At 35.6% G+C, this 25,703-nt stretch overlaps 1 protein-coding gene across 9 annotated transcripts in view; it reads left to right on the top strand.

The window, feature by feature from the left end:
- Window positions 1–25,703, top strand: part of LOC101334791 (tyrosine-protein kinase JAK2) — a 376,440-nt gene that overhangs the window by 322,814 nt on the left and 27,923 nt on the right. For all 9 annotated transcript variants that reach the window (XR_012332509.1, XM_073806150.1, XM_073806147.1 and 6 more), the window contains 8 exons: window positions 4,947–5,092; window positions 15,133–15,454; window positions 16,237–16,356; window positions 18,193–18,350; window positions 20,415–20,526; window positions 22,433–22,619; window positions 23,303–23,430; window positions 24,918–25,052. Coding sequence is in view for 8 of the 9 variants with exons in the window: in XM_073806150.1 (XP_073662251.1) it covers window positions 4,947–5,092; window positions 15,133–15,454; window positions 16,237–16,356; window positions 18,193–18,350; window positions 20,415–20,526; window positions 22,433–22,619; window positions 23,303–23,430; window positions 24,918–25,052 (1,308 nt within the window). In the remaining variant the exon portion in view is untranslated. The remainder of the gene's footprint in view (window positions 1–4,946; window positions 5,093–15,132; window positions 15,455–16,236; window positions 16,357–18,192; window positions 18,351–20,414; window positions 20,527–22,432; window positions 22,620–23,302; window positions 23,431–24,917; window positions 25,053–25,703) is intronic.

Here is a 25,703-nt window from a genome sequence, read left to right as displayed (position 1 = left end):
ACACATTCACAAAAAGAGGAAAAGGGGAAAAAATCATAGATCTTGCTCTGGAAGCCCACCTCCTCAATTTGGGATGACTCGTTGTCTATTCATGTATTCCACAGATGCAGGGTACATCAAGTTGATTGTGGACCTTTAATCCTCTGTTCCTGAGGCTGCTGGGAGAGATTTCCCTTTCTCTTCTTTGTTCACACAGCTGGGGGGCTCAGCTTTGGATTTGGCCCTGCCTCTGCATGTAGGTCGCTGGAGGGCGTCTTTTTTTTGCTCAGACAGGACGGGGTTAAAGGAGCCGCTGATTCGGGGGCTCTGGCGCACTCAGGCCCGGGGGGGAGGGAGGGGCACTGCGTGCAGGGTGGGCCTGCGGCGGCAGAGGCCGGCGTGACGTTGCACCAGCCTGAGGCCCGCCGTGCGTTCTCCCGGGGAAGTTGTCCCTGGATCCCGGGAACCTGGCAGTGGCGGGCTGCACAGGCTCCGCGGAAGAGGGGTGTGGATAGTGACCTGTGCTCGCACACAGGCCCCTTGGTGGCGGCAGCAGCAGCCTTAGCGTCTCCCGCCTGTCCCTGGGGTCCGTGCTTTCAGCCGCGGCTCGCGCCCGTCTCTGGGGTCCACGCTTTTACCCGCAGCTCGCGCCCGTCTCTGGGGGTTCGCGCTTTTAGTCGCGGCTCACGCCCGTCTCTGGAGTTCCTTTAAGCAGCGCTCTTAAACCCCTCTCCTCGCGCACCAGGAAACAAAGAGGGAAGAAAAAGTCTCTTGCCTCTTCTGCAGGTGCAGACTTTTCCCCGGACTCCCTCCCGGCTAGCCGTGGTGCACAAACCCCTTCAGGCTATGTTCAAGCCGCCAACCCCAGTCCTCTCCCTGCGCTCAGTCCGAAACCAAAACCCGAGCCTCACCTCGCAGCCCCGCCCGCCCCGGTGGATGAGTAGACAAGCGTCTCGGGCTGGTGAGTGCCGGTCGGCACCGATCCTCTGTGCGGGAATCTCCCCGCTTTGCCCTCCGCACCCGTTGCTGTGCACTCCTCCACGGCTTTAAAGCTCCTCCCTCCGCCTCCCGCAGTCTCCGCCCACGAAGGGGCTTCCTAGTGTGTGGAAACTTTTCCTCTTTCACAGCTCCCTCCCACTGGTGCAGGTGCCGTCCCTATTCTTTTGTCTCTGTTTTTTCTTTTTTTCTTTTGCCCTACCCGGGTACGTGGGGAGTTTCTTGCCTTTTGGGAGGTCTGAGGTCTGCCAGCCTTCAGTAGGTGTTCTGTAGGAGTTGTTCCACGTGTAGATGTATTTCTGGTGTATCTGTGGGGAGGAAGGTGATCTCCGCGTCTTACTCTTCCGCCATCTTCAAGGTCCCCCCCTCATACTTCTGATCTAGAAAAATTATGGGTTATTTACAGTTTTGTCTTCCTAGGAGGGATTTTCTTATTTAGGATGGCAAAATAATTTCACGGTAGAATCCTAAATTGTGTCTACTCACTACCACATGCAATTTTCTATTACTTAATGTTTCTATTTCTCTAAATCCATGCCTAGAAAATAAATAAGGTAATAATTAACTTATTCTCAGATTGTATTGATATCAGGTTAGACTTTATGCATATTATAGACTAAATATAGCAGATTTGATCAGTGATATCACCAGATTGTAAGAAAACGTTGACATTATAAAATAACTGAAAAAATAGTTCAGCCACTGAAGTTTTTAAAGCACAGTATAAAAGACAGTATTGTAGAAAGATAGATTTGGAAGCAGTAAGCAAATAAAAGCTAAAAGTGAGATGGTCCTTTTTGGCTGTGTTGGGTCTTCGTTGCTGCACATGGGCTTTCTCTAGTTGTGAGCGGGGGCTACTCCTCATTGCAGTGCACGAGCTTCTTATTGCAGTGGCTTCTTTTGTTGCGGAGCACGGGCTCTAGGCGTGCAGGCTTCAGTAGTTGTGGTTCACAGGTTCTAGAGCGCAGGCACAGTAGTTGTGGCTCACGGGCTTAGTTGCTCCGTGGCATGTGGGATATTCCCAGACCAGGGCTCGAACCCGTGTCCGCTGCATTGGCAGGCATATTCTTAACCATTGAGCCACCAGGGAAGTCCCGAGATGGCCCTTTTAAATTCATTTTTCTACTGAAGATTGTCTTTATATCATCAACTTTGTCTACTCAGCCAATAAATATACTGTTGCCATGTGAGTGACCTTTAATTAATTCATGTATGTTCAGCCAAAAAGTGGATATTTACTTTGTGTTCTTTCTTGGTTCATCTTTGATTCTGTGACTGTAACTGTTTTCTTATTTTTCTGGCTGAATGCAGATAAAATTTCTTGGTTCAAATGTTGTTTTCAGCTACCCATATGAAAAACTACTTTTCTACAGTTTTAATTAAACAAAATTTTTATTGATACATACTGTAGGAAGTAGGAAGGCTGGTTTAAGATAATATGCTTTGGCATTTGGGACTGTATTTCATTTGTAACTTTTCTCTAATGGATATTTGGTTGATTATCTTGTTAGCACTGCTCTCACTAATTTTATCTTTGGGTCATGAGTTCCACAGAATATCCTCATAAACAGAATTTATTATCCTCTGGTCCTACATAGTATATGAAACAAAAGCAAGCTATTAAAAATAATCTACCTAGTCATTACTAATCTGTAGCTCTTTCTTAATCAGAATGACTTACTTACATATTTTCAAATATGTGGTGAAATAAGTATTTGAAATTGAGCAAAAAGAAATCTAACTCCTTCTATGAATTAATTTTGTATTATAAACATTTAGGCCTTTGTTTGGTTAATACTGGTTATTTCATGGTTTGTGTCTTTTAAGTAATATATTTTCTTATACAAAAACGTTTCTAATTTGTTAATAGAAAGTTAAATATATTAAAAAAATTGTTTTATTGGAGTATAGTTGATTTACAATGTTGTGTTAGTTTCAGGTACAGCAAAGTGAATCAGTTATACATATACATATAGCCACTCTTTTTGGATTATTCTCCCATATAGGCCATTACAGAGTATTGAGTAGAGTTCCCTGTGCTACACAGTAGGTCCTTATTAGTTATCTATTTTATATGTAGTAGTGTGTATATGTCATTCCCAGTCTCCCGTATTATCCCTCCCCCACTTAGCCCCTGGTAACTGTAAGTTTGTTTTCTACATGTGTAACTCTATTTCTGTTTTTGTAGATAAGTTCATTTGTACCCTGTTTTTTAGATGCTGCCTATAAGTGATATCATATTATATTAAACAAATATACTTTTAAATGCGTATTTATTTCTTTTAGTAAAATTTTTTTAATTCATGTAAAACTTTAATTTCATGAGATGTTTTCATAGCAAAGAAGGGAGATACCCATATAAAATATAGAAGATCCTTTATTTCTCTTATTTAGTTTAAACCTTGGTTGGTATTTCAGCCAATATTATGGCTTTTACCTTTCTTATAAAGAAAATTGCTATTATTTTTAGAATATTGGTGCTTTTAACCTTCTACCCCTTTCTTTCTCCCCATTACATGTCCAGTCTGATTTTATCCATGTCCCTAAATCATCCAGATCAAAATCTTGGAACTTCTCTTTTCTTCATTCTTTATATATAATTAGGAAGTTAGCAGTTTTTTCAGACTCTTTTACTGTCTTCTGTTCTCTACATCAGATCCTTACTATCTCATATCTGAACCGTTACTGCAGCCTCTTAAAGAGTCTCCTTGAATACTTTAGTTTCTTAAAGCACTTCTGTCATTGCTATTTCTACCAATGAAACAGGCTTGATGCTTTAAGAAAAGATTCTTTAGAAACTGCTGCTTTGGGAATTCCCTGGTGGCACAGTGGTTAAGAATCTGCCTGCCAATGCAGGGGACACGGGTTCGAGCCCTGGTCCGGGAAGATCCCACATGCTGTGGAGCAGCTAAGCCCATGCGCCACAACTACTGAGCCTGCGCTCTAGAGCCTGCGAGCCACAACTACTAAGCCCGCGAGCCACAACTACTGAAGCCCGCACGCCTAGAGCCCATGCTCCACAACAAGAGAAGCCACCGCAATGAGAAGCCTGTGCACTGCAACAAAGAGTAGCCCCCGCTTACCGCAACTAGAGAAAGCCCGCATGCAGCAACGAAGACCCAACACAGCCAAAAATAAATAAATAAATTTATTAAAAAAAAAAAAGAAACAGATGCTTTTAAGAAAATGGTTCTGTGTTGCTTCTAGGATCAAGTCATTGAAGGGTACCTGCAGTCTGACCCCAACTTACTTTTCCAGGTTTTAATTCACTCTGTTCCCTTACAGTTGTGTGCCCCAACCAAACTACTTCACATCTCTGAACATGCCTTGTGCTTTCTTTTTGTGTCATTTCTTCTATTTCCTCATCCTCTTTTGTGCTCATCAAAAATGTCTTCATGTTCAAAGAATACATAAAATTTAAAATTTTCTGTGAAACCTTCCCTAATTACCCCTACTGGATATAATCTCAATTTCTTTTATGTTCCTAAGGTATCTGTTGTGTGGTACTTACTATACAGTGTCTGTCATTATAATTTTTTGTTTACTTGTTTCACGTCCCTCCTACATTTTAGTCTCCTTGGAGGCTGTGGCCACATGTTACTAAGGCCAAAACAGTCCTTAGTAGAATGCTTTGAGCATATTTGGAACTCAGTACATATTTAATTAATATCTATTTTAATTTAGGTAATTTTGATGTAGAAGTTATAATTGAAAATATAAACAGTGAATAGATTGATGTCATAAATATATTCTATAATTGGGAACCCAATTTAAATCAGTTTCAATTTGCAAAAGAACTTATACTAAAATTTTATGGCAAAATGTTTCAAAATCAAGGGAGGAGTTTTTGTTCTTTTTAAATGCATATATTCTGGAAATTACGTTATACGTTAAAATACAACAGTAGATTAAACTGTGATAGTGAAACTAATGAGATATTTTCTTCTAAATTTCTTTTCTTTTTACTTTAGTGGAGGCATGATTTTTTGCATGGATGGATAAAAGTACCTGTTACTCATGAAACACAGGAAGAATGTCTTGGGATGGCGGTGTTAGATATGATGAGAATAGCCAAAGAAAAGGATCAGACCCCCCTGGACATCTATAGCTCTGTCAGGTAATTTCCTTATGTAAATCCATATTCATAAATATGAACAGTTACAGTTTTTGTATAAGTTATTTGTGTTTTCTGTGTTTGCCCATACTTTTTTTTGGTGTGGGTTGTTTTTGTTTTTATTGAATAATTCTTTAAATTCTATAGTGCTTTACAATTTTCAGAAGTTCCAAACACATGATTTCATATAATCCCATAATCATTTTTTTCCCTCTACCCCTATAGTATCCCCTCCTCCTTTCCCTCTCCCAACTGGTAACCACTAGTTTGTTCTCCATATCTGTAAGGCTGCTTCTTTTTTGTTTCATTCACTAGTTTGTTGTATTTTTTAGATTCCACATATAAGTGAAACCATACAGTATTTGTCTTTCTCTATCTGACTTATTTCACTTAGCATAATGCCCTCCAAGTCCATCCGTGTTGCTGCAAATGGCAAAATTTCATTCTTTTTCATGGCTGAGTAGTCTTCCATTGTGTGTATGTATGTATGTACGTATGTATATACCACATCTTCTTTATTCATTGACCTGTTAGTGGACACTTACATTGCTTCCATACCTTGGCAATTGTAAATAATGCTGCTGTGAACATTGGGGTGCATGTATCTTTTTGAATTAGTGTTTTTGTTTCTTTTGGCTGTATACCCAGGAGTAGAATTGCTAGGTCCTATGGTAGTTTTAATTGTAATTTTTTGAGAAGCCTCCATACTGTTTTCCACAGTGGCAGCACCAATTTACATTCTCCCTCTCCAACATTTGTTATGCGTTTTTTTTTTTTTTTTTGGATGATAGCCATTCTGATGGGTGTGAAGTGATATCTCATTGTGGCTTCAATTTGCATTTCCCTGATGATTTGCAATACTGAGCATCTTTTCATGTGCCTGATGGCCATCTGCATTTCCTCTTTGGAAATATGTTTATTCAGTTCTTTTGCCCATTTTTTAATTGGGTTATTTATTTTTTGATGTTGAGTTGTGTGAGCTGTTTATATATGTTGGATGTTAATCTTTCATCAGTCATATCATTTGCAAATATCTTGTCCCATTCAGTAGGTTGTCTTTTCATTTTGTTGATGGTTTCCTGTGCTGTGCAAAAGCTTTTAAGCTTAATTAGGTCCCATTTGTTTATTTTTGCTTTTATTTCCTTTGCTTTAGGAGATGGATCCAAAAAAATATTGCTGCAATTTATGTCAGAGACTGTTCTGCCTACGTTTTCCTCTAGGAATTTTATAGTATATGGTCTTACATTTAGATCTTTAATCCATTTTAAGTTTATTTTTGTGTGTGGTGTTAGAGAATGTTCTAATTTCATTCTTTTAGATCTAGCTGTCCAGTTTCCCCAGCACTGCTGAGAACTGTCTTTTCTCCATTGTATAGTTTTGCCTCCTTTGTCATAGATTAATTGACCATAAGTCTGTGGGTTTATTTCTGGGCTCTCTATTCTGTTCCATTGATCTCTGTGTGTCTGTTTTTGTACCAGTGCTATACTGTTTTGATGACTGTAGCTTTGTAGGATAGTCTGAAGTCAGGTAGAGTGATTCCTCCAGCTCCGTTTTTCTTTCTAAAGAATGTTTTGGGGGCTTCCCTGGTGGCGCAGTGGTTGAGAGTCCGCCTGCCAATGCAGGGGACACGGGTTTGTGCCTCGGTCGGGAAGATCCCACATGCCGTGGAGTGGCTGGGCCCGTGAGCCATGGCCGCTGAGCCTGTGCGTCCGGAGCCTGTGCTTCTCAACAGGAGAGGCCACAACAGTGAGAGGCCCACTACCGCAAAAAAATAAATAAATAAAATGTTTTGGGTATTTGGGGTCTTTTGTGTCTCCATACAAATTTTAAAATTATTTATTCTAGTTCTGTGAAAAATGCCATTGGTATTTTGATAGGGATTGCATTGAATCTGTAGATTGCCTTGGGTAGTATAGTCATTTTAACAGTATTAATTCTTCCAGTCCAAGAACCTGGTATATCTTTTCATCTGTTTGTCATCTTCATTTTGTCTCATCAGTGTTTTATTGTTTTCTGAATACAAGTCTTTTACCTCCTTAGGTAACTTTACTCCTAGGTATTTTATTTTTTGATTTTATAATAATTAAGTATTGTATGAGTAACTTTTCTTCCTTATGTAACACGGACTTTGTGAGATAAAAGAAATCATTATTTTTTCCTTTTTCTTTTTCCTGTTTTATTGAAAAATAATTGACATATAGCACTGTAACAATGTAAGGTGTACGGCAAAATGACTTGACTTACATAATAATGAAATTATTATCACATTAGATTTGGTTAACATCCATCATCTCATGTAGATGGAAAAAAAAGAGAAAGAAAAAATATCTTTTCCTTCTGATGAGAACTCTTAGGATCTACCTTCTTAACAGCTTTCAAGTAATACCATACAGCAATGCTAACTGTAGTACATTACATTCTGAGTACTTATTTATTGTATAATTAAAAGAAATTACTGAAAGAGTTGGAGTACTACAGAAAATATCATAGTGTTAACTGAACTCGGGTTTGGCTGCTCACTGCTTGAAAGCCAATACTTGAGAGACGAGTGCTTGTAGGAATGGAAAGATTGCTTTATTCTGGAGGCCAGCAACCTGGGAAGAATGCAGATTCGTGTCCCACAGCCACCTCCAAATATTCTGCTCGGCCATGAAAGTTTTTAAAGGGAGAAAGGGGAAGTAATCTCAGTCTGTCATTGAGGCAGGAGTCACATTCTTCACCATCTCCCACTGCATGTGAGTTTGTCGACTCCTAGTGATCTTTCTTTAGATGCTTTCTTTTTCACACAGTTTGCTCATGAGATTACTGAAGGGGAAGCTGGGGAAAAGAGCTTATCATCTCTTAATTACTTATTCTTCATTTCTTCTTAAATCTAAGAAAAGTATCAACAGGTTAGGCGAGGCATTGGGTGATCAAAAGATTTGAAAGATGTGCTTGGGCTGGAGGCTAGTTAAAATATAGCTTTGCTAAAGTGACAAGACAAAAGGGGTCCCCTGCAGAGAGCTGCTTCCTGCAAAGGGTTGCTTCCTGCAAAGAGCTGCCTACAAATCCCCACTGTCAGACATCATTCCATTTCTATGGGATTATGGGTGAAGGTCTGTCTTCTGTAACTTCTTCATGCTGACATAGGGTGTGCTGTATTCTTAGAGTAGAAGATGTCAACATGGGTCTGTAGCATCTCTTTGCTGGCAATTTTAGTTGCCCACTTACATATACGGGTAGAATAAGCTACAATTATTTTGAAGCCCACAAAGATACAGATTATTAAGAGCAATAGTGTTATTCCCATTCTCTTGAGGCTGGTTCTTGGAATTGTGCTAGCCATAGATTCAGTACTTCTCAAGATGAAGCAGCTTATGTCATGGTCACAGTCTGGTCATCATGCAGTTAGCTAGCTCTTCCCCTCTGGTGGCAGTTATAGTATCTGTACAACTCAGGAATGTACATCAGACACTGAAAGGTTCTGTGACTCTATTGTCCTAATTATTAATTTCTTGGGCCTGCTCTTTGTGACTGAGGGAGTCCTGGGAGACTTAAGCTTTTTTATATACAAGAGGAGCCTTTGTACTTGGGTGGGAGCCCACAAGGTTCTGCTTGGTTTTAATAGGTGTTCAACACCTATTTATTATTTAGTTCATTCGTTCTGAAACGACTAGGTAAATTCAAAGGAATGAAAAAAACACCTGGAGACATAATTTCTGGTAAGCACAAATTGTATAAATAATTGAGTCAGTATTTCTCCATATTTTACTTGAATTAGTATCACCTGAGGTGCCTGTTAAAACAGAAGATTCTTGGGCTCTAACCCAAGAAGTTGGAATTAGTAAATCTGAGGTGATGCCTACAAATATGAATTTTTACAAGTGTTGTAGGAGATTTTTTAAAATTTCAGCTTTATTGAGGTGTATTTGACATATAAAATTGTAAGATATTTAAAGTGTACATCATGGTATATATACATATGCATTGTAAAATGATTCCCTCTCTCTAGTTTATTAACACATCCATCACCTCACATATTTTTCTTTTTTTTTTCTTTTTGGTGAGAACATTTAAGTTCTACTCTCTTAGCAAATTTCAGTAATAGACTACAGTATTATCAGTTATAGTCACCATGTTTTACATTAGCTCCTCAGACCTTACTCATCTTATAACAGATCCAGCAGATTCTTATACAAGTGATACACATTCTCCAAATTATTCTTCTGCAAATTGAATTCTGACAGTCAAGCCTATATGATTTTTTGAAACACTACTCCTACAGCCCAGCTTTAATGGCTATAAAACTTCCACTCTTTTTAAAGGTATATATGACTATTATAAGAATGCTTTGATTGTTTTTTTGAAGTTTGAAGACTAAACATTTGTTTTACATATTATATGCTTACCTGATTAGAAGTTTGAGGACGTCATGATCTGGTTAAAGTTCCTTTTATTCCTAGAAATCCTTTTCTCAATAACTGGCTTCAGTCCCTCCTTTGCTGAGTGCCCTCAAACCAGTTAAATACCCAATTTACAGGTTATCAGTTTCTGTGTTTCCCTCTTTGGTTTTAGGTATTCTTGTTTTATTTTCAGATATCTGGTAGTCCTTAACCTAAGGGTGCAGGCCGTAGGGTATGATTTCAGGAACTCAATGAGGTGTCTTGAAGATTCCAACATCTAAAGGAAAAACGAAAACATTTCTGTTTTCCACTAATGCCTTGATCTTTATTAAAATACAGACAAACACCTCTTAGGATAGTAACTTATTCATTCGTTCATTCATTCATTCATTTAACAACTTTTTATTGAATATCTGCTACAGCAAGACCATAGTAGAATGGAGTGAGGGAAGGAGTATCTTAGATGTCGTTAATAGAAACTGAAGGGGCTTTGCTGGTGGTGCAGTTGTTGAGAGTCCGCCTGCCAATGCAGGGGACACGGGTTCGTGCCCCGGTCCGGGAAGATCCCACATGCCGCAGAGCGGCTGGGCCCGTGAGCCATGGCCGCCGGGCCTGCGCGTCTGGAGCCTGTGCTCCGCAAATGGGAGAGGCCACAACAGTGAGAGGCCCGCGTACCGCAAAAAAATAAATAAATAAATAGAAACTGAAGGAATTGAAAGGAATACAGTTGAAGAACAGAAACTTTGAGCCACTGAAAATGAGTTTTTAAATATGAAGCCATCTCTAGGCTTAAGCTATGATAGAACACTTATGCTTTGGAGACCATAATATTGTCCAAAATCTAGTGTCCTAAAACAAGTGAATGTTTAAAAATTGTATTTCTCTGATTATCTTTACCAGGATATAAATGCATCTGCAAAATTCTGCATCATTTTTCCTTTATTTTACTTTTAAAACTGTGAAGATATTCATTATATTGATAAGATTTCATGATATTTTAAAACAGTTTTATTCAGGTATAATTTACATATCATAAAGTTCACTCATTTTAATTGTACAGTTCAATTTTTTTATTGAGTTGTAAAGGTTCTTTATATATTATGAATACAGGTCTCCAGATATAGGTTCTCCTATTTATGATTTGCAAGTATTTTTCCCATCCTGTGGATTCTTTTCACTTTCTTGAAAGTATTATTTGCAGCACAAGAGTTTAAATTTTGAAGTAATCTAATTTATCTGTATTTTCCTTTGTCTTTGGTACCATGATATTTTAATATTAGATAAATAATTTATGCCTCTACTGAAGGAAAAACATGCCTGATTTGCTTGACTTCTTAACGTAATTTAACTCACTGATGTTTTCCGAATTTTCACTTCCAGCTTATTTCTGAGAAATAATCAAGGAACTCTACTCATTTTTAAAATTTTCAGGAATAATGGAAGAACAGATGAATGATTAGTTCTTGGCAGAATGAAATAAGCTTCTTTGTTCCTAGAAATATCCAGTAGAGTATGGATCTCTGACTAGTATAACTAAAAACATATTCTTTCCCAGACTTAAAAAAAAATACGTGTAAGATAACATCTCTGTGTGTCTGTGCCTGTGTGTTAGGTGCATCTGTGTCTGTGAGCACATGCCTCTGTGTGTACATATGTACCTGTATATATCAATATGTCTTTGTACATCTCTTTGTGCATGTGTATGTACAAGATACTTACTCTTTTGTATGCCAGTTCCTAATTGGACATTGTGGCTTAGGTATTGGAGTGCAGAAAATAAAGGAAACAAATAAGATTTTTCTGTTTTCATTCTCCATCTGCTCTTTAAAATCCTAGGTTTGCTAAAGGGTGGGAAGAAGAGAGCTGGAAAATGGAAAGAGTTTAAAGGAGACCCTGCTGAATTTGCAAACACTAGGCCAGGGCCAAGGCCACTTACATAGCAACTGAGGTATATTATATACCTCATATCACTAGACTCCCTTTCTAGACAACTAAGCAAATATTAGAGTTTCCAGTGGCCTCCTCCAATTGTAATAATAAGATGCAGGTTTCATTTTATGGTACAAAAATAGTATAATAAGGCAAGGCTTAATTTCAGAACTTTTAGAGCCTGAATTTTAGGCTACTTTAAAAATTCAATATAAGAAAAACATCAGGAAAAATGTTTTTATGCTTCAAAAGTTAACAACTATGTCTCTTGAAAAATTTTAGTGTTTCTAACAAGTCTGGTTCGGATAGCATGACATCAAAGTGGATTCACTATATTTAAGAAATCATACATTACTGTGGTGTTAGCAAAGGATGTATGTCTGGTCCTTTATTCCAGGGATCAAAGTGGAAAGACTTGTAGTTTGTTATCTTAAACTCTTCTTTTTATGTCCAGATAAGCTTTCAAAGCCTTGTTAAATCAAGTAGCCATTGGTGTTTATGTAAATTGTAATCCAAATTTATTAAGGCTCTTGGTATAACTAAAGTTTTTGACAGAAGTAGATAAAGTAGGAATCATTTGTATTCTGATTGTATTTTTAAACCTTTTCAGTTTTTTTCCCCTATACTTACTGAGGCTCTCCTATATCCTATCAAGACTTTCATTAAATTTTATATATCTGTTTATCTACAAATATATAATTGCCATGAAAAGGAAAGGAGTGTGACTTTTGATATCTAAAAAATGAGTAGAATTTAGTGGGTGGAGAGAGGTAAGTGTTGGAGGTGGAGAGTAGATGCTCATGGAAGAGGCCTTGTAGCAGAAGGGACCATAGGAAGAATGAAGAGAGTCAGTATGGCTAGAGCTCAAAGAGTTAGTAGGTGATGAGGCAGGGACTAGACTATGTAGAACCTTAGCAACGTGTTGATAAGGGTAAGAACACTAAGAAACTATTTAAGAGTATTAAGCAAGGGTAAAAAGATTAGATTTGTGTTTTTAAAAGATCCCCATGACTCCACACCAGTGTAGAAAACAAATCAGAGGGTTGGAAGAGAAAATGGAAATGTGGGTCAACCAGAGAGTAAGGCCATTGCAGTAGTTCCTCCAGGAGATGCAGTTGATTGGGTTAATAATGAGGAAAATGGGCAAATTAGAGAAATATTTAGAAGGTAAAATCAAAGGAAAATGGTGATGGATTGAATAGTGGGGGTTGATAGAGAGGTGGTATGAGGGTGATTCCTGAGTTTCTAGGGCTTGTGGAAATAGGGGAACTGTAGTGCTGTGTACTCGGATAGGGAATGCTGTAAGAGGATCTTTCGGGGAGGACGTTAGGGGGACTCATGAGTTTGGTTTGACACATTGTTTGAGGCACTTTTGAGACATCCATGTTATAAGGGTAAATTGACTTGACTGTGGAAGATATGGGTCTGGAGCTTAGAGATCTGGGCTACAGCTAGAGATATCACAGTCATTTGCATATAGAGTATCTAGTGCGAAAGAAAGTGTAGATAAGAAGAGAAGAGGGCCCATAATTAAGTCTTGAGGAACTCCAACAATTATCACCAGCTAAAGGGGATTGAACCTGTAAAGAAGATTGACGAGTAGCCAAAGAGATGGGAAGAAAATCAGGAAAGCTAAGGGGAGACAGTTTCAAGGAGAGCATGATCAACAGTGTTGGATGCTGCTGAAAAATGACAAGTAAAATGAACAAGGAATTTGGTTTTAGCAACATGGAAGTTTTTCTTGATTTTAGCAAGAGAAGTTTCTACGGAATGATGGAACAGAAGCCAGATTGGGGTGAGTTAAGGAGTAAATGGAAGGAAGGAAAATAGAAATGGCTATATAAACTTCAAAAAGAAGCCAGATAGGCTGTAGCTGGAGGAAGATGAGGGATAAGGAAATTTTACATTTAAGATAGGAAGAACATTAGTGTTTTTAAAACTTGTGGATAGAAGAGAAATAATATATAGGGTAAAATTCCCCAGAGGGTGGATATATATTAGAGGAAAAGAGGGGGTATAGGTAAGTACATGTCAAAGGAATGGCTTTAACAGATTTATACCTTATTTATTGTAACAAGTGGGAAGGAGGAGAGAATGAGTGCAGATGTATGAAAGTTTGCTAGCAAGATACTGAGGGATCTCTGCTTAGAGAAGCTTTTTTTACTTTTTCTCCCTAAGAAAGAGGTGAAGTCATTTGCCGAAAGTGAAGAGAAATGTAGCTGAGGTTTAAGGCAAAAGAAAGCTAGGAGGTTTGAGGATTTTGGAGAGGGTTTGACATAGTTGTGGGACTTGGGAAAATTAATTAAACAGAGAAATGTCATAAAAGTGATGGCAGTGATAAAAGCCTATTTGAAATTGGTGATTACGAATTTATGATGCAACCTATCTACCTTGTCAAATGACTTTCTCCAGCAGCTTTGGCTACTTGAGTACAAAACTGAGAGTTCCTTAAGTGGATTAGGGTAGAGAGGGAAAGGGAGTAAGTAAGCAGTGGTATGCTGGTAAATGTTTAACAACCAGTTCTTAAAAAAAAAAAAAAAGTCTGATTTGTTTGTAATTTTTGCTGATATCCATGGTTTAAAAACCCTCTCTGTGGCCAGTTTCAGAGTATCAACCTGACATTACTGAATGCGGAATTGAAAAGAGATGAGGAATAGCAAACCTTTTCCACCACTCGGATATGATAGACATTTATACCTCAAAAGCATAGATAGTAGTAAAATGTAAAATAAAATTAAAAATGTAAAATAATTAGGAAGTGATGCCTTTTGAGTAATCGTTACCTATATTTTAAATATACTTAATTTGTAAGTTTATTTAAGTTAAATTTTAATGATCACTGTTTAATAATCAGTGCTATTTAACAAATAATCCTTAAAATGTAACAATAATCTCTAAACATTAGCCAGCTCCATCACTCAGGTACAGTAGAATGTGGTAAGTGATATTATGGAATGGTGCACAGAATGCTGTCATACAAAGGGAGTAGCATCTCACGAGGTTATAGAGGTCCAGAAAGGTTTCCTGGATTTGATGATGCTTGAGCTGAGACTTGTAGAATGAGTAAGAGCTAACCAGATAAGAGATGGGTGATGGGAAGGAGGATTAGCATATGTGAAGGCATGGAAATTTAATATAGTTGTACCTTCAGAAATAAAATGTTTTTCATTTGTGAGACATTGGAGCAGGAGAGAAATAAGTTATCTACCTTCCTTAGGATATTTTACATAGAGATGGAAGTACAAAAGATTCAGAACATTTCCAAATGGAATGTTTTGATTGCAAAGGAATTATTAGGAGTTATTGAAGCTTGCCTGAGAAAAATAATGCATACAAAAGAAGTGTGTTTACCTAATGTATATCGGTAGCATCTAACAAAATGTAACAATTTCCAGAATTCAGATACATTTTAGAGTACAGCCAAAAACTGGTATATAAGATAATCAGAGAAAATAAATTTTTAGACTCCAATGTTAACTAGACTATGTCTTCATTACATTATGGAAGAAAATTAACATCTCTTGCTCTAAAAATTTATGGTGACTCAGAATTTGTAAAGGCATTCACATCATCAAACAAAACCTTAAGGTTTTATACTATATGGATGGTGGCTGTGTCACTTTTTTCCATTTGACTACTGTGCTGTTTACTTATTATGGAGAAAGTTGGTGACTTCTCTTTTAATTTTGTTTTCCAATTTGTTCTGCTCTTGTGTGTGCTCTTTACCCCTAGCTACAAGACATTTTTACCAAAATGTGTTCGAGCAAAGATCCAAGACTATCATATTTTGACAAGGAAGCGAATAAGGTACAGATTTCGCAGATTTATTGAGCAATTCAGCCATTGCAAAGCCACTGCCAGAAACTTGAAACTTAAGTATCTTATAAATCTGGAAACTCTTCAGTCTGCCTTCTACACAGAGCAATTTGAAGTAAAAGAACCTGGAAGAGGTCCTTCAGGTGAGGAGATTTTTGCAACCATTATAATAACTGGAAACGGTGGAATTCAGTGGTCAAGAGGGAAACATAAAGAAAGTGAGACACTGACAGAACAGGTAATCCTCAATGATATGTTCTCATTCTTTGTTAATTTAAGTAGAATGGCAGTAGAAGCAAAGTACTTTTAGTCATTTGAAACATGGTCTTGCACTTCTCTTCTCCCATTGATACAAATGGAAGTTTTTAATAACGTGATGCCAACAAGGTCATACCCTATTGTTCTTTTCCCATTGTTCTTAAATGGCATTTTATTTAATTTTTTATGACTAAATAATTAGTAATGGTGTTCTTGTAGTTTCACTCTTGAATTCTAAGAGTGATGTTTAAGGTAGTTTTGCTTCCTTTTTTCCTTTTACTATTATTGATAGTATGAAGCACAATCATGAAATTTAATTAGTTCGAAAAGATTAATTTTCATTGATTTTATGATGTATACTTGTTAAATAATTTAGTTTTTGTTTGCATTACAAATTTTAAGTTTGTTCATATCTATGTGGTTCTTAGGATGTTATCTGATATATATATATTTTTTATCTTCATTCTTTGGTAAACTCAATTTTCTGGCAATGGTTTCTATTAATGTTGATTGGATTGAAGGGTACTATAGCACTCTTTAGATTCCTGGCACCCTTTAATGCTCTCATTTTTAAGTGAAAGCAAGATACAGTGTAGTTTTAGGGTTACATTATTGGGGGAGAGAATCCCATTTAATGCTTAATCTATTGGTATCAATATTTTTTAAAAAGAATTTGGAATGAAATCTCCTTCATAAGAGTCTTGTTTTAAAATGGCTCCATAAATTCTACCTGTTTTTAATATCAACTGCTCTTAATTACAGGATTTACAGTTATATTGTGATTTTCCTGATATTATTGATGTCAGTATTAAACAAGCAAACCAAGAAGGCTCAAATGAAAGCAGAATTGTAACTATTCATAAGCAAGATGGTAAAAGTCTAGTAAGTTTGCTTTATCATTAATAATGGTTATGTCTTACAGTTGTCAGAAATAAGTATTTCAGAATCTTAATACCAAAGTTACTTTCTTGTAGGGATGTTGATTATAGTTTTAAATAGAGCTGTAAACATAAACAACAATTTAGTAAGCTTTTTGATTACATCTATCTTTTTGTATCACTACCAACACTATCTTCCCGTAGAGTATCTTGTACATTAATGTATTTTTCAGTCATTTTCATAATTAGAAAAAGCACCAGTTACCTCCTGCCCTCTCCTCCCCCACCCCCAGCCTCAATTGTGCTAGTTCCCTGTTGTAATGCTCATTCCTCACTACAGTCAACCCTCTGTATCTGTGGGTTCCATATCCACAGATTCAACCAACCGCAGATTGAAAATATTCAGGAAAAAAAATTCCAGAAAGTTCCAAAAAGCAAAACTTGAATTTACTATGTACAGGCAACTATTTGCATAGCATTTACATTGAACTTACAACTATTCATATAGCATTTACATTATATTAGGTATTATAAGTAATCTAGAGATGATTTAAAGTATATGGGAGGATGTAAGTAGGTTTTATGCAGATAATATGTCATTTTATATAAGAGACTTAAGGATCCACGGATTTTGGTATCTGTGGAGGGAGAGATAGATACAGAGGGATGGAGGAACAACTGTATAATCTTTTTTACCAATAGAGATGTACGTAATTCTGGTCATACCACCTCTTTATATAACAAAATGTAAACCAATCCCAAGTGATCACTACCCAAACTGTGAGACATGTTTGACTCTAAAAGATTAACCCCTTCTCTTTTTTAAAATAGCTTCAGAGGGAATTCCCTGGCAGTCCATGGTTAGGACTCTGTGCTTCCACTGCAGGGGGCATGGGTTCAATACCTGGTTGGGGAACTAAGATGCCCCATGCTGCATGGCGTAGCCAAAAAATAATAATAAAATAAAACAGAATAGCTTCAGACACCCCACTTACTTTAATTGAAAGGGAAGAAATGAATTCCTTTATACTCTGCTCTTAAATTGCTTATTTTTCTGGCTCTGTTTTCTTTCTAACTCAGATATTTCTTGTACTTGGGGCTTAAACGTCATATTAATGTTATTTGTTTATTTAACTTAAGTATCTATATGACTTACCTACCAGGCCATTTCAGGGTTTTATGACCAAAATTATAAAACTTGCAACTCACTTTCGTCAGCATGCCTTCCTTTTCTTAGGTATTAATCCTTTGTTGTACAGGTTTGCAGTTTGCCAAGTCTTTTAACATTGTTTATGGTATCTTTTATAGTACCTATTTTTATGGCCTATTTGTGTTAGCTATATACCTTTTATAGTTCAGATACCTCACACAGTTCTCTCCTTATTATAATTTTTGATATAAGTCCATACTCTGTGTTCTCATTGTGACTAAATATTGCTGAGCCAAGCATTATATCGTGATCACATGTCCATTCTTGTACATACAACTTTTTGTTTTTCTGGGAGTTGATCATACCTTCAACTTTTTTCAGTATTTCTAATTAATACAAACTTTTATATCAGATTAGATAGATTTATAATTAAGATGACTAGCACATTTGTCTAATAGGTGTATTGGAAAATACAATAAAATTATGGGTGTAGAGTGAACTATAACTAGAAAGGCATGATAAACTCATATTTGAGAGGGCCTTAAATATCAGACACAAGAATCTGTAATTCACTTTGGGTAATTGGGAGCCTTAAAAGACATTTGAGCAATTTAGAAGAAACCAATTTAGAAGAATTATCTAACAACATGGAGTGAAAATAATTTTCTTCTTTTTCTTTTCTCCTCTTAGGAAATTGAACTTATGTCATTAAGAGAAGCTTTGTCTTTTGTGTCATTAATTGATGGATATTACAGGTTAACTGCAGATGCACATCATTATCTTTGTAAAGAAGTAGCACCTCCAATGGTGCTTGAAAATATACAAAGCAACTGTCATGGCCCAATTTCGTGAGTAATACCGACTTTAAAAGTAAAATTTTTTTAAATTAAATGAGGTATTTACATAGAAGAGTTTACACAACAGAATGATATACCTAGGTTTAGGAAGTTTAGGAAAGAAATATTATCTTAATCTGACAGAAATTGTTTTTCTTTTAATGAAAGCCTATTTCCAATCAGACTACATAATAATTAGAATTATTTAGAATATAACTTACCATCTGTATCCCAATATATAATACTAACTTGCTGTATAAGTTTGATATTTAGTTCCCTAGGTGTGTTTAATTAATTCTTCGGTGTTAATTTTTTTTTAAACCTTCCAATTTATGTTTCATTAATTTGGAAATACTGCAGAGGAGCCACAGTGCAAAATTTGATAATCATCATTATTTTTGGATAATCCATCTCCTTCTACTGAAAGCTTTGAACACAAAATGTATATGATGTCCATATTTCTAGACTAGTTCTGTGCAGTATGTTCCACAGTGATGAAAATGAAAATGTTCTATATCTGTGCTGTTTAATAATTGCTGCTAGCCACATGTGGCTATTTAGTATTTAAAATTTTGCTAGTGCAACTAAGGAACTGAATTTTTAATTTAATTTAATTTTAATAACTTTACATTTACAGTTGACCCTTAAACAACACAAGGTGTTAATCCACATATAATTTATAGTCCATCCTCTGTATCAGTGGTTCCTCTGCATCCTTGGATTCAAACAACCACAGACTGTGCAGTACTGTAATATTTACTATTGAAAAATATCTGCGAATAAGTGGACCCTTGCAGTTCAAACCCACGTTGTTCAAGGGTCAACTGTAAATAGCTTCATGTGGCTACTAGCTACCGTGTTGATACACACAGTTGTAAACCTTTACTTTAACACTGATAAAGCCTGCTATCATGCACAACATCTATTTACCCCAAGTCCTAGTTATCTTTCAGCCAGGATGTGCTTTATGATTGGCACCAGGTCTGAAGGACTTGAGCAGAAGAAACAATCTGGGATTTTGAGCATACGTTTTTTACCTTAACCTATCCTTAACTATTTGAGAAATCATGTCCTGACTGGTATTTAAGACTGATTTGGCCTATACCTAATGTCTGTTTAAGAAGTACGGTTGATATGAAAAAGTTGCACTACTTGAACATTCTATAATTTACATATTCAGTATTTTTTAAAATCCTACATCCATTCATTCATTATCCATTCATTCATTATCCATCCATCCATTCTTTCATTTATTTGTAGAACATTTACTGAGTACCTGATATGCACCAGGCACTGGTTTAGGTATGAGAAATACAGTAATAAGTGAAACAGATAACTCTTGCTTTCATGTAGATTGCATTTCTTTCAAGATGTGCAGCTTCAGTTAAACATGTAGCAAATTTTAAAAATTTGTAGTCTTTGTTGCTTGTCATGGGTCTTCTATTAGACTTTGGTATTATATTAAAGATGCACAAATTTTTATATTAGCAATTGCTGTGGTAGAAGAGACATGAGTGTTTTATGACATATTGTTTGTATAGTTTATGTTTTTTTTTTTGTGGTACGCGGGCCTCTCACTGTTGTGGCCTCTCCCGCTGTGGAGCACAGGCTCCGGACGCGCAGGCTCAGCGGCCATGGCTCACGGTCCCAGCCGCTCCGCGGCACGTGGGATCTTCCCGGACTGGGGCACGAACCCGTGTCCCCTGCATCGGCAGGCGGACTCTCAACCACTGCAACACCAGGGAAGCCCGAGATTATGGTTTTTAAAATACTAAATTTGAAATCAGAAGGCAGAAGATTCATATGAATGAATTGTTCTTTGTGATTTTGTATGTCTTATAATACCTTTTGTTTTTAAAGCAATATAATTGCCCCTTGAATCGGTTTGAATTTATTGCAAAATAGCTTGGTACTTTAATATTTTTCCTTGTAAGATTATTGATAAAAATATAAAGTAGAGGAGACTTCTAAAAATTCTGAGAGTTTTAGATTTGACTTTCGACTTTTAGATGACATTTTGGTCATAATGTCATGGTTCTTGCTACATTATCATGCAAATTACTTCTTTACCTTTAGAATGGATTTTGCCATCAGTAAACTGAAGAAAACTGGTAATCAGACTGGACTCTATGTACTTCGATGCAGTCCTAAGGACTTTAATAAATATTTTCTGACTTTTGCTGTTGAGGTTAGTATGTCACACTAATTAATGGTAACATCTTTATTTAGTGCATATAATTTCCCTTGTAATATCTACCATATTTCCTTTTTAATACTCAGAATGATGGCTTTGGATATGATGGCTTTGGATATGATAACTAGCAATTAAGTAAACTTAATTTACCTCAGCTATTCTTCATAAACAAGATATAATTTCTAGGACTTATGTTAAAAATTATTTGTAATATCTTACTATCTTCTGGAATTTGTTTTTTTGATGTTTGGGTGTTACCAGTGTGTTAACTTTCATCAAGTCTCTTGAAGTTTCTTTTTTCACAAAAATGCATATCTTTACCAAAACATGTAGAACTAAATAAATCAGAAGTAAACTTTCCTTTTACAGATAATGGTTATAGGATTAGAGTGAAATAGGGTAATAACAAAGAGAGAGACATTATTGCACTTTTAACTAGTGGTTTTCCAATATTAAGAATAATGATCTACAATGTATGTTTTAAATGTAAAACTGCAAGGAAATCTCACTGTTAATACAGATCATTTTGGATCTCAGCTAAGATTGTTTACTATCCAAAATTATCTAAAAAGATACTATCACTTATAAGGCAGTTTCATGGTATAAATCTTGAGAAACTTTGTAGCTGCTTACAAAATTTATCTTTTTAAAATTAGAGAATGTAAGGATTGTGTTTTTAATTTTTATAAAAAGCAGTCATCTTATATTTAGCATATGTAAAGTGGAGTAATTGTCCATAAATACAATACATAAAGTAGGTTGCTCCATGACTTTAACATTGTAAAATACTGATAATCTATCCTAATTTCACAGTATCTTTACTGTCATATATGACAGTCTATTATATTCAATTATCATATCAAAATGCATATATTTTTTATATTTACTGTATTTGCCCAGCATAATATGAGGGCTAAATATCAGGGAGTCTATGCTATAACTCTGCTTCAAGAAATTTATCTTTTGGAAAAACAAAAATAAAGTATACCGGAAAATACTAAATCGAGTATTGTTTATTACCCAGTATATCCAGTGTAAGCAAATATTGACAATAAGAGAAGGGATTACAATTATTAAGAAAGGTCCTTTGGAGTAGGAAGCACTTGAGACTGACTGGAGATAATGAGTCAATTTTATAAAAATGGTTCTAAGTCAGTTGAATATGTTTATAAGAAGCAGTTCAAAAAATAGATGGTTGAGCAAGTTCATAATAGAGCACATAAGACAAACATTGAAAAACTGAAAAATATTAAAATTGCCATATTAGACATCATTAACAAATACAGTAGAGGCACAATAGGTAGTCACCTTTGCTTATGGAATGGGGTCAGAGTTAGGGAGGACTTCACAGAAAAAGTGGAAATTGAACTGAGTTTTAAGGATTGAATAAAAAGTACATTGCTCAAAAGGAAAGGATGTACATTCTGTAGAGAGACAGCACGTACAGTTATCAAGGCATGAAACGTCATGGCATTTGCTTGAAAAATTTTAGGTCACCTAATGTAGCTAGAGCATGGGTTGTATGTTGAGAGTGGCAGGAGTTGAGGTTGGGGATGGAGGCAGAAGCCAGCTTATGGAAGGCCTTATATGCTAAAATAGTTTTAGACTTTATTCTGTAAATGGTGGAATGCTGTTAAGGATGGTATTATTATTGTTTATTATTATTGCTTTCTTCCTTGCCTTTCAATAAAATAACTTTTAAGCCATTTCTGTAGGCTAGGCAGTTGTAATTAGATGCCTTTTTGAGGAACCAAACACCTCTCTCACCTTATGCTGGTATTCATGGTTCAAATGTCTAAATGTTCTTTTGGTTGTTTTGTGATACCATTTTTGTCACAGTAATCACTATTATGACCGTTGCGATTTTTCCTTCCCTCTCTTTATAATTAAACTTACATAGAGAGAAAACGTCATTGAATATAAGCACTGTTTGATTACAAAAAATGAGAATGGAGAATACAACCTCACTGGTACTAAGAAGAACTTCAGTAATCTTAAAGATCTTTTGAATTGCTATCAGATGGAAACTGTTCGCTCAGACAGTATAATTTTCCAGTTTACTAAATGCTGTCCCCCAAAGCCAAAAGGTAAAATAGATTTCTAGTTATTTTTAAAATATTGGCCATGGATGGTGTATATGGTGGGAGCTATTTTCAGCATGTTGATTTCAAAAGAAATAGGAAAGAGGAAGCTCCAAAAACAAATTAATTTTTTCCTGATATGTTGTACAGGCATCCTCTAATAGAATTGTTCAGTTTGGTTTGTGTTTTCTAGAAGTGACTTAAAGTTTTGTAATTCTAAAATGTACTTAAAAAAAATAATTTCATGGTATCAATAAGTCACTTATTTATTGAACTGAAAGACCTCAGTACCAAATTCTCATATGTTATTCTAAGTAAAAACTTTCAAATTCTTTTAGAATTTTAATTTCTTTTAAATTATCTTTTAAAATAAAAATAGTAAGGTTGGAAATGCTTTAAAGTAACAGGCATATTAAAATTATTATTAAAGTTCCTGAAAAATTATACTAGTTAAGGAAGGGATTATAATTTTGAATATATAAAATAACTGGTTAGAGTACATCAAAGTTCAATGAATAAACTCCTAAAATAATTTTCTATGAAAAAAAATGAACAATAAGAGGCTGTTAAGCATTTCTTGTATATAGAACACATTTTATTTTATCCCTTTGGAGCAATTTATATCCTCAGTGTGTTTTGATTTTATATATATATTTTTTTTCATTCATTCTGTCCTTTTTTTTAAACAGATAAATCAAACCTTCTAGTCTTCAGAACCAATGGTATTTCTGATGTACCAACCTCACCAACATTACAGAGGCATAATAATGTGAACCAAATGGTGTTCCACAAAATCAGAAATGAAGATCTGATATTTGTAAGTCATTAGATGCTGATTATTGTCTTTTTGTCTTTTTAAAACAACAACTGTTTTCTTCATTTTCTAACCCACATTACATTCATATGACATTTGGAACTCTTTTATTATAACCTATGTTATAAAAATTTTATAGCAGTTCACATATTTTTATTTCTTGTGAAAATGTGATACCGAACTTAAGTTAATTATTTTAAGAATGGAATTGTATTCTCTTTTCAGGAATTAAAAAAATGTTTAATAAATTAAAAATTAAAAGTCTTCCTCTAAAAAAGTATCTTAATTCTCAAGTTCTCAAGAAAGTAAGGGAAGTTCAAAGAAGGTGCTGAAAACAAAGTAGTACATAAGAGCTGATGTTTGGCCACAGAACATTTTGGGGGATCAGGATTACCAGGACCCTCACGTAAATACATCCTCAGTGAAAAATATTTGGATTGTGAAAAATTCACCTGCTAGCAAAAAGAGAAGAGTGTTGTATGTTTTAGTTGAGCTCTTAGTTATGAAAAAGTCTGTCCTGAGAATTTGTAATTATAAACTTTTGAGTTTGGGTTTCTTTATATCACCTGCATGGTTTGAGAAACCCTCAGCCAATAAATTAAATTAACAAGTGGTATTCCCCGAGTAACACCCTGTGGTGGTTGGCAGAGCAAATATAAAATCTTTTTGGAAGAATATACTCTTAATCTAGGCCACCGAAGATTCCCAGTTAAAATGACTCCAAACATGAGCTTTTAATTGAAAATTTTAAAACATACAGAGAAATAATTCCGGATTAAGCAAGAGTCAGAAGACCGACAAATATCAAATTATACTTCAAGAGCTTCATATAACAGACTTTTCAGATAGAGATTATAAAATATATATATATATATATATATGTGTGTGTGTGTGTGTATATATATATATATATGTTTAAAAATAAAAAAGGAGTTGAAAACATGGGAAAAACCAAGACATCAAAACAGCCCAAAAAGATTTGGTCGGGGGGAAGTATAGAAATGAAAAATACACTCATTGACATTAAAAAAATGAACAAATTAAAAAGCAGTTACTCATAGTTGAAGAGAAAACTAGTGAATTGAAAGTTAGATCTGAAAATTATTCAAAGGCAGCAGAGAGGGAGAAAGAAATGGAAGTTATGAAACAGAACTTAAGGGACATGGAGAGTAGAATGAGCAAAACCAACTAATGTCTGAGTTCCTTAAGGAGACAATAGATAGAATTATCCAGAATTATAAAGATATGAATCCTTACGTGAGTAACAAGAAGCAGAGAGTTGCCAGGTAACCTGACTAACGTTACAAAACTAATAATAATAGATTGCAGGCAGCCCTGCTTCAGAGTGCAGTCTTTTAACAATTATTCTGTAAAGATATGCAAGAAGTACTAGTGGATTTTTTAAGACTGTTTGTCATTGAACATATTTCCTTATTCCCACTTCTTTCTCCATCTTTATTCATTCTTTCTTTCCATTTTTTCTGTTAAAGCATGAAAGCCTTGGCCAAGGAACTTTTACCAAAATTTTTAAAGGTGTAAGAAGAGAAGTAGGAGACTATGGTCAACTGCATGAAACAGAAGTTCTTTTAAAAGTTCTGGATAAAGCACATAGAAACTATTCAGAGGTTTGTATATTCCTTTTGTAGTTCATGTAGTTTATGATATTTAAAGATATGCTCTCATATGTACACAACACATTCATGTATGCAGCTTTTCAAAATTGTAATTTTTATAAGTATATATGTCAAGAACCTTTCTGAGGATGTATGCTGGTGGGTCTAAAAAAATATGGAATTTTTTCATAATAACTAATTTCCAAACTAAATATTAAGCATTGTGTTATGTGTATTATTACATCTTTGTATATACTAAAGCAGTGGCTTTTAAATTTGGCTCCCCAGAGCTTCATGGGTTCCACAGGTTTCCTCTATAATTTCGCCTACTTAAAAAAAAGTTTGAAAGGCAGTGTACGTGAGGAGCACTCTAGGTGAAATGTTGTTACCTCTGGGCATCATCCAAAGATGCTAGCCAACAGAAACCCAGCTGCCAGTTGCCAAAGTCCTTAGTATAGTAAGATATCACCAAACATGATGTAACAAACATTTATGATACTTAAAATGTCTTAAAGGATGTTAGTAGAAGATAATGTGAAACATAGAAGCCGAAGAGTTGTTCTAATCCAGAACACCACAGTGTTGGTGATTGTGATCTTCAACAGCCATACCCAGAAGTTCAAGGCAAAGTTTAGTTGAGTTGGAGTGATGTTAATACCATGC

This window comes from Tursiops truncatus, chromosome 6 (genome assembly GCF_011762595.2).
Source record: "Tursiops truncatus isolate mTurTru1 chromosome 6, mTurTru1.mat.Y, whole genome shotgun sequence".
Lineage (NCBI taxonomy): Eukaryota > Metazoa > Chordata > Mammalia > Artiodactyla > Delphinidae > Tursiops > Tursiops truncatus.
This window is presented reverse-complemented; position numbering and strand designations above follow the sequence as displayed.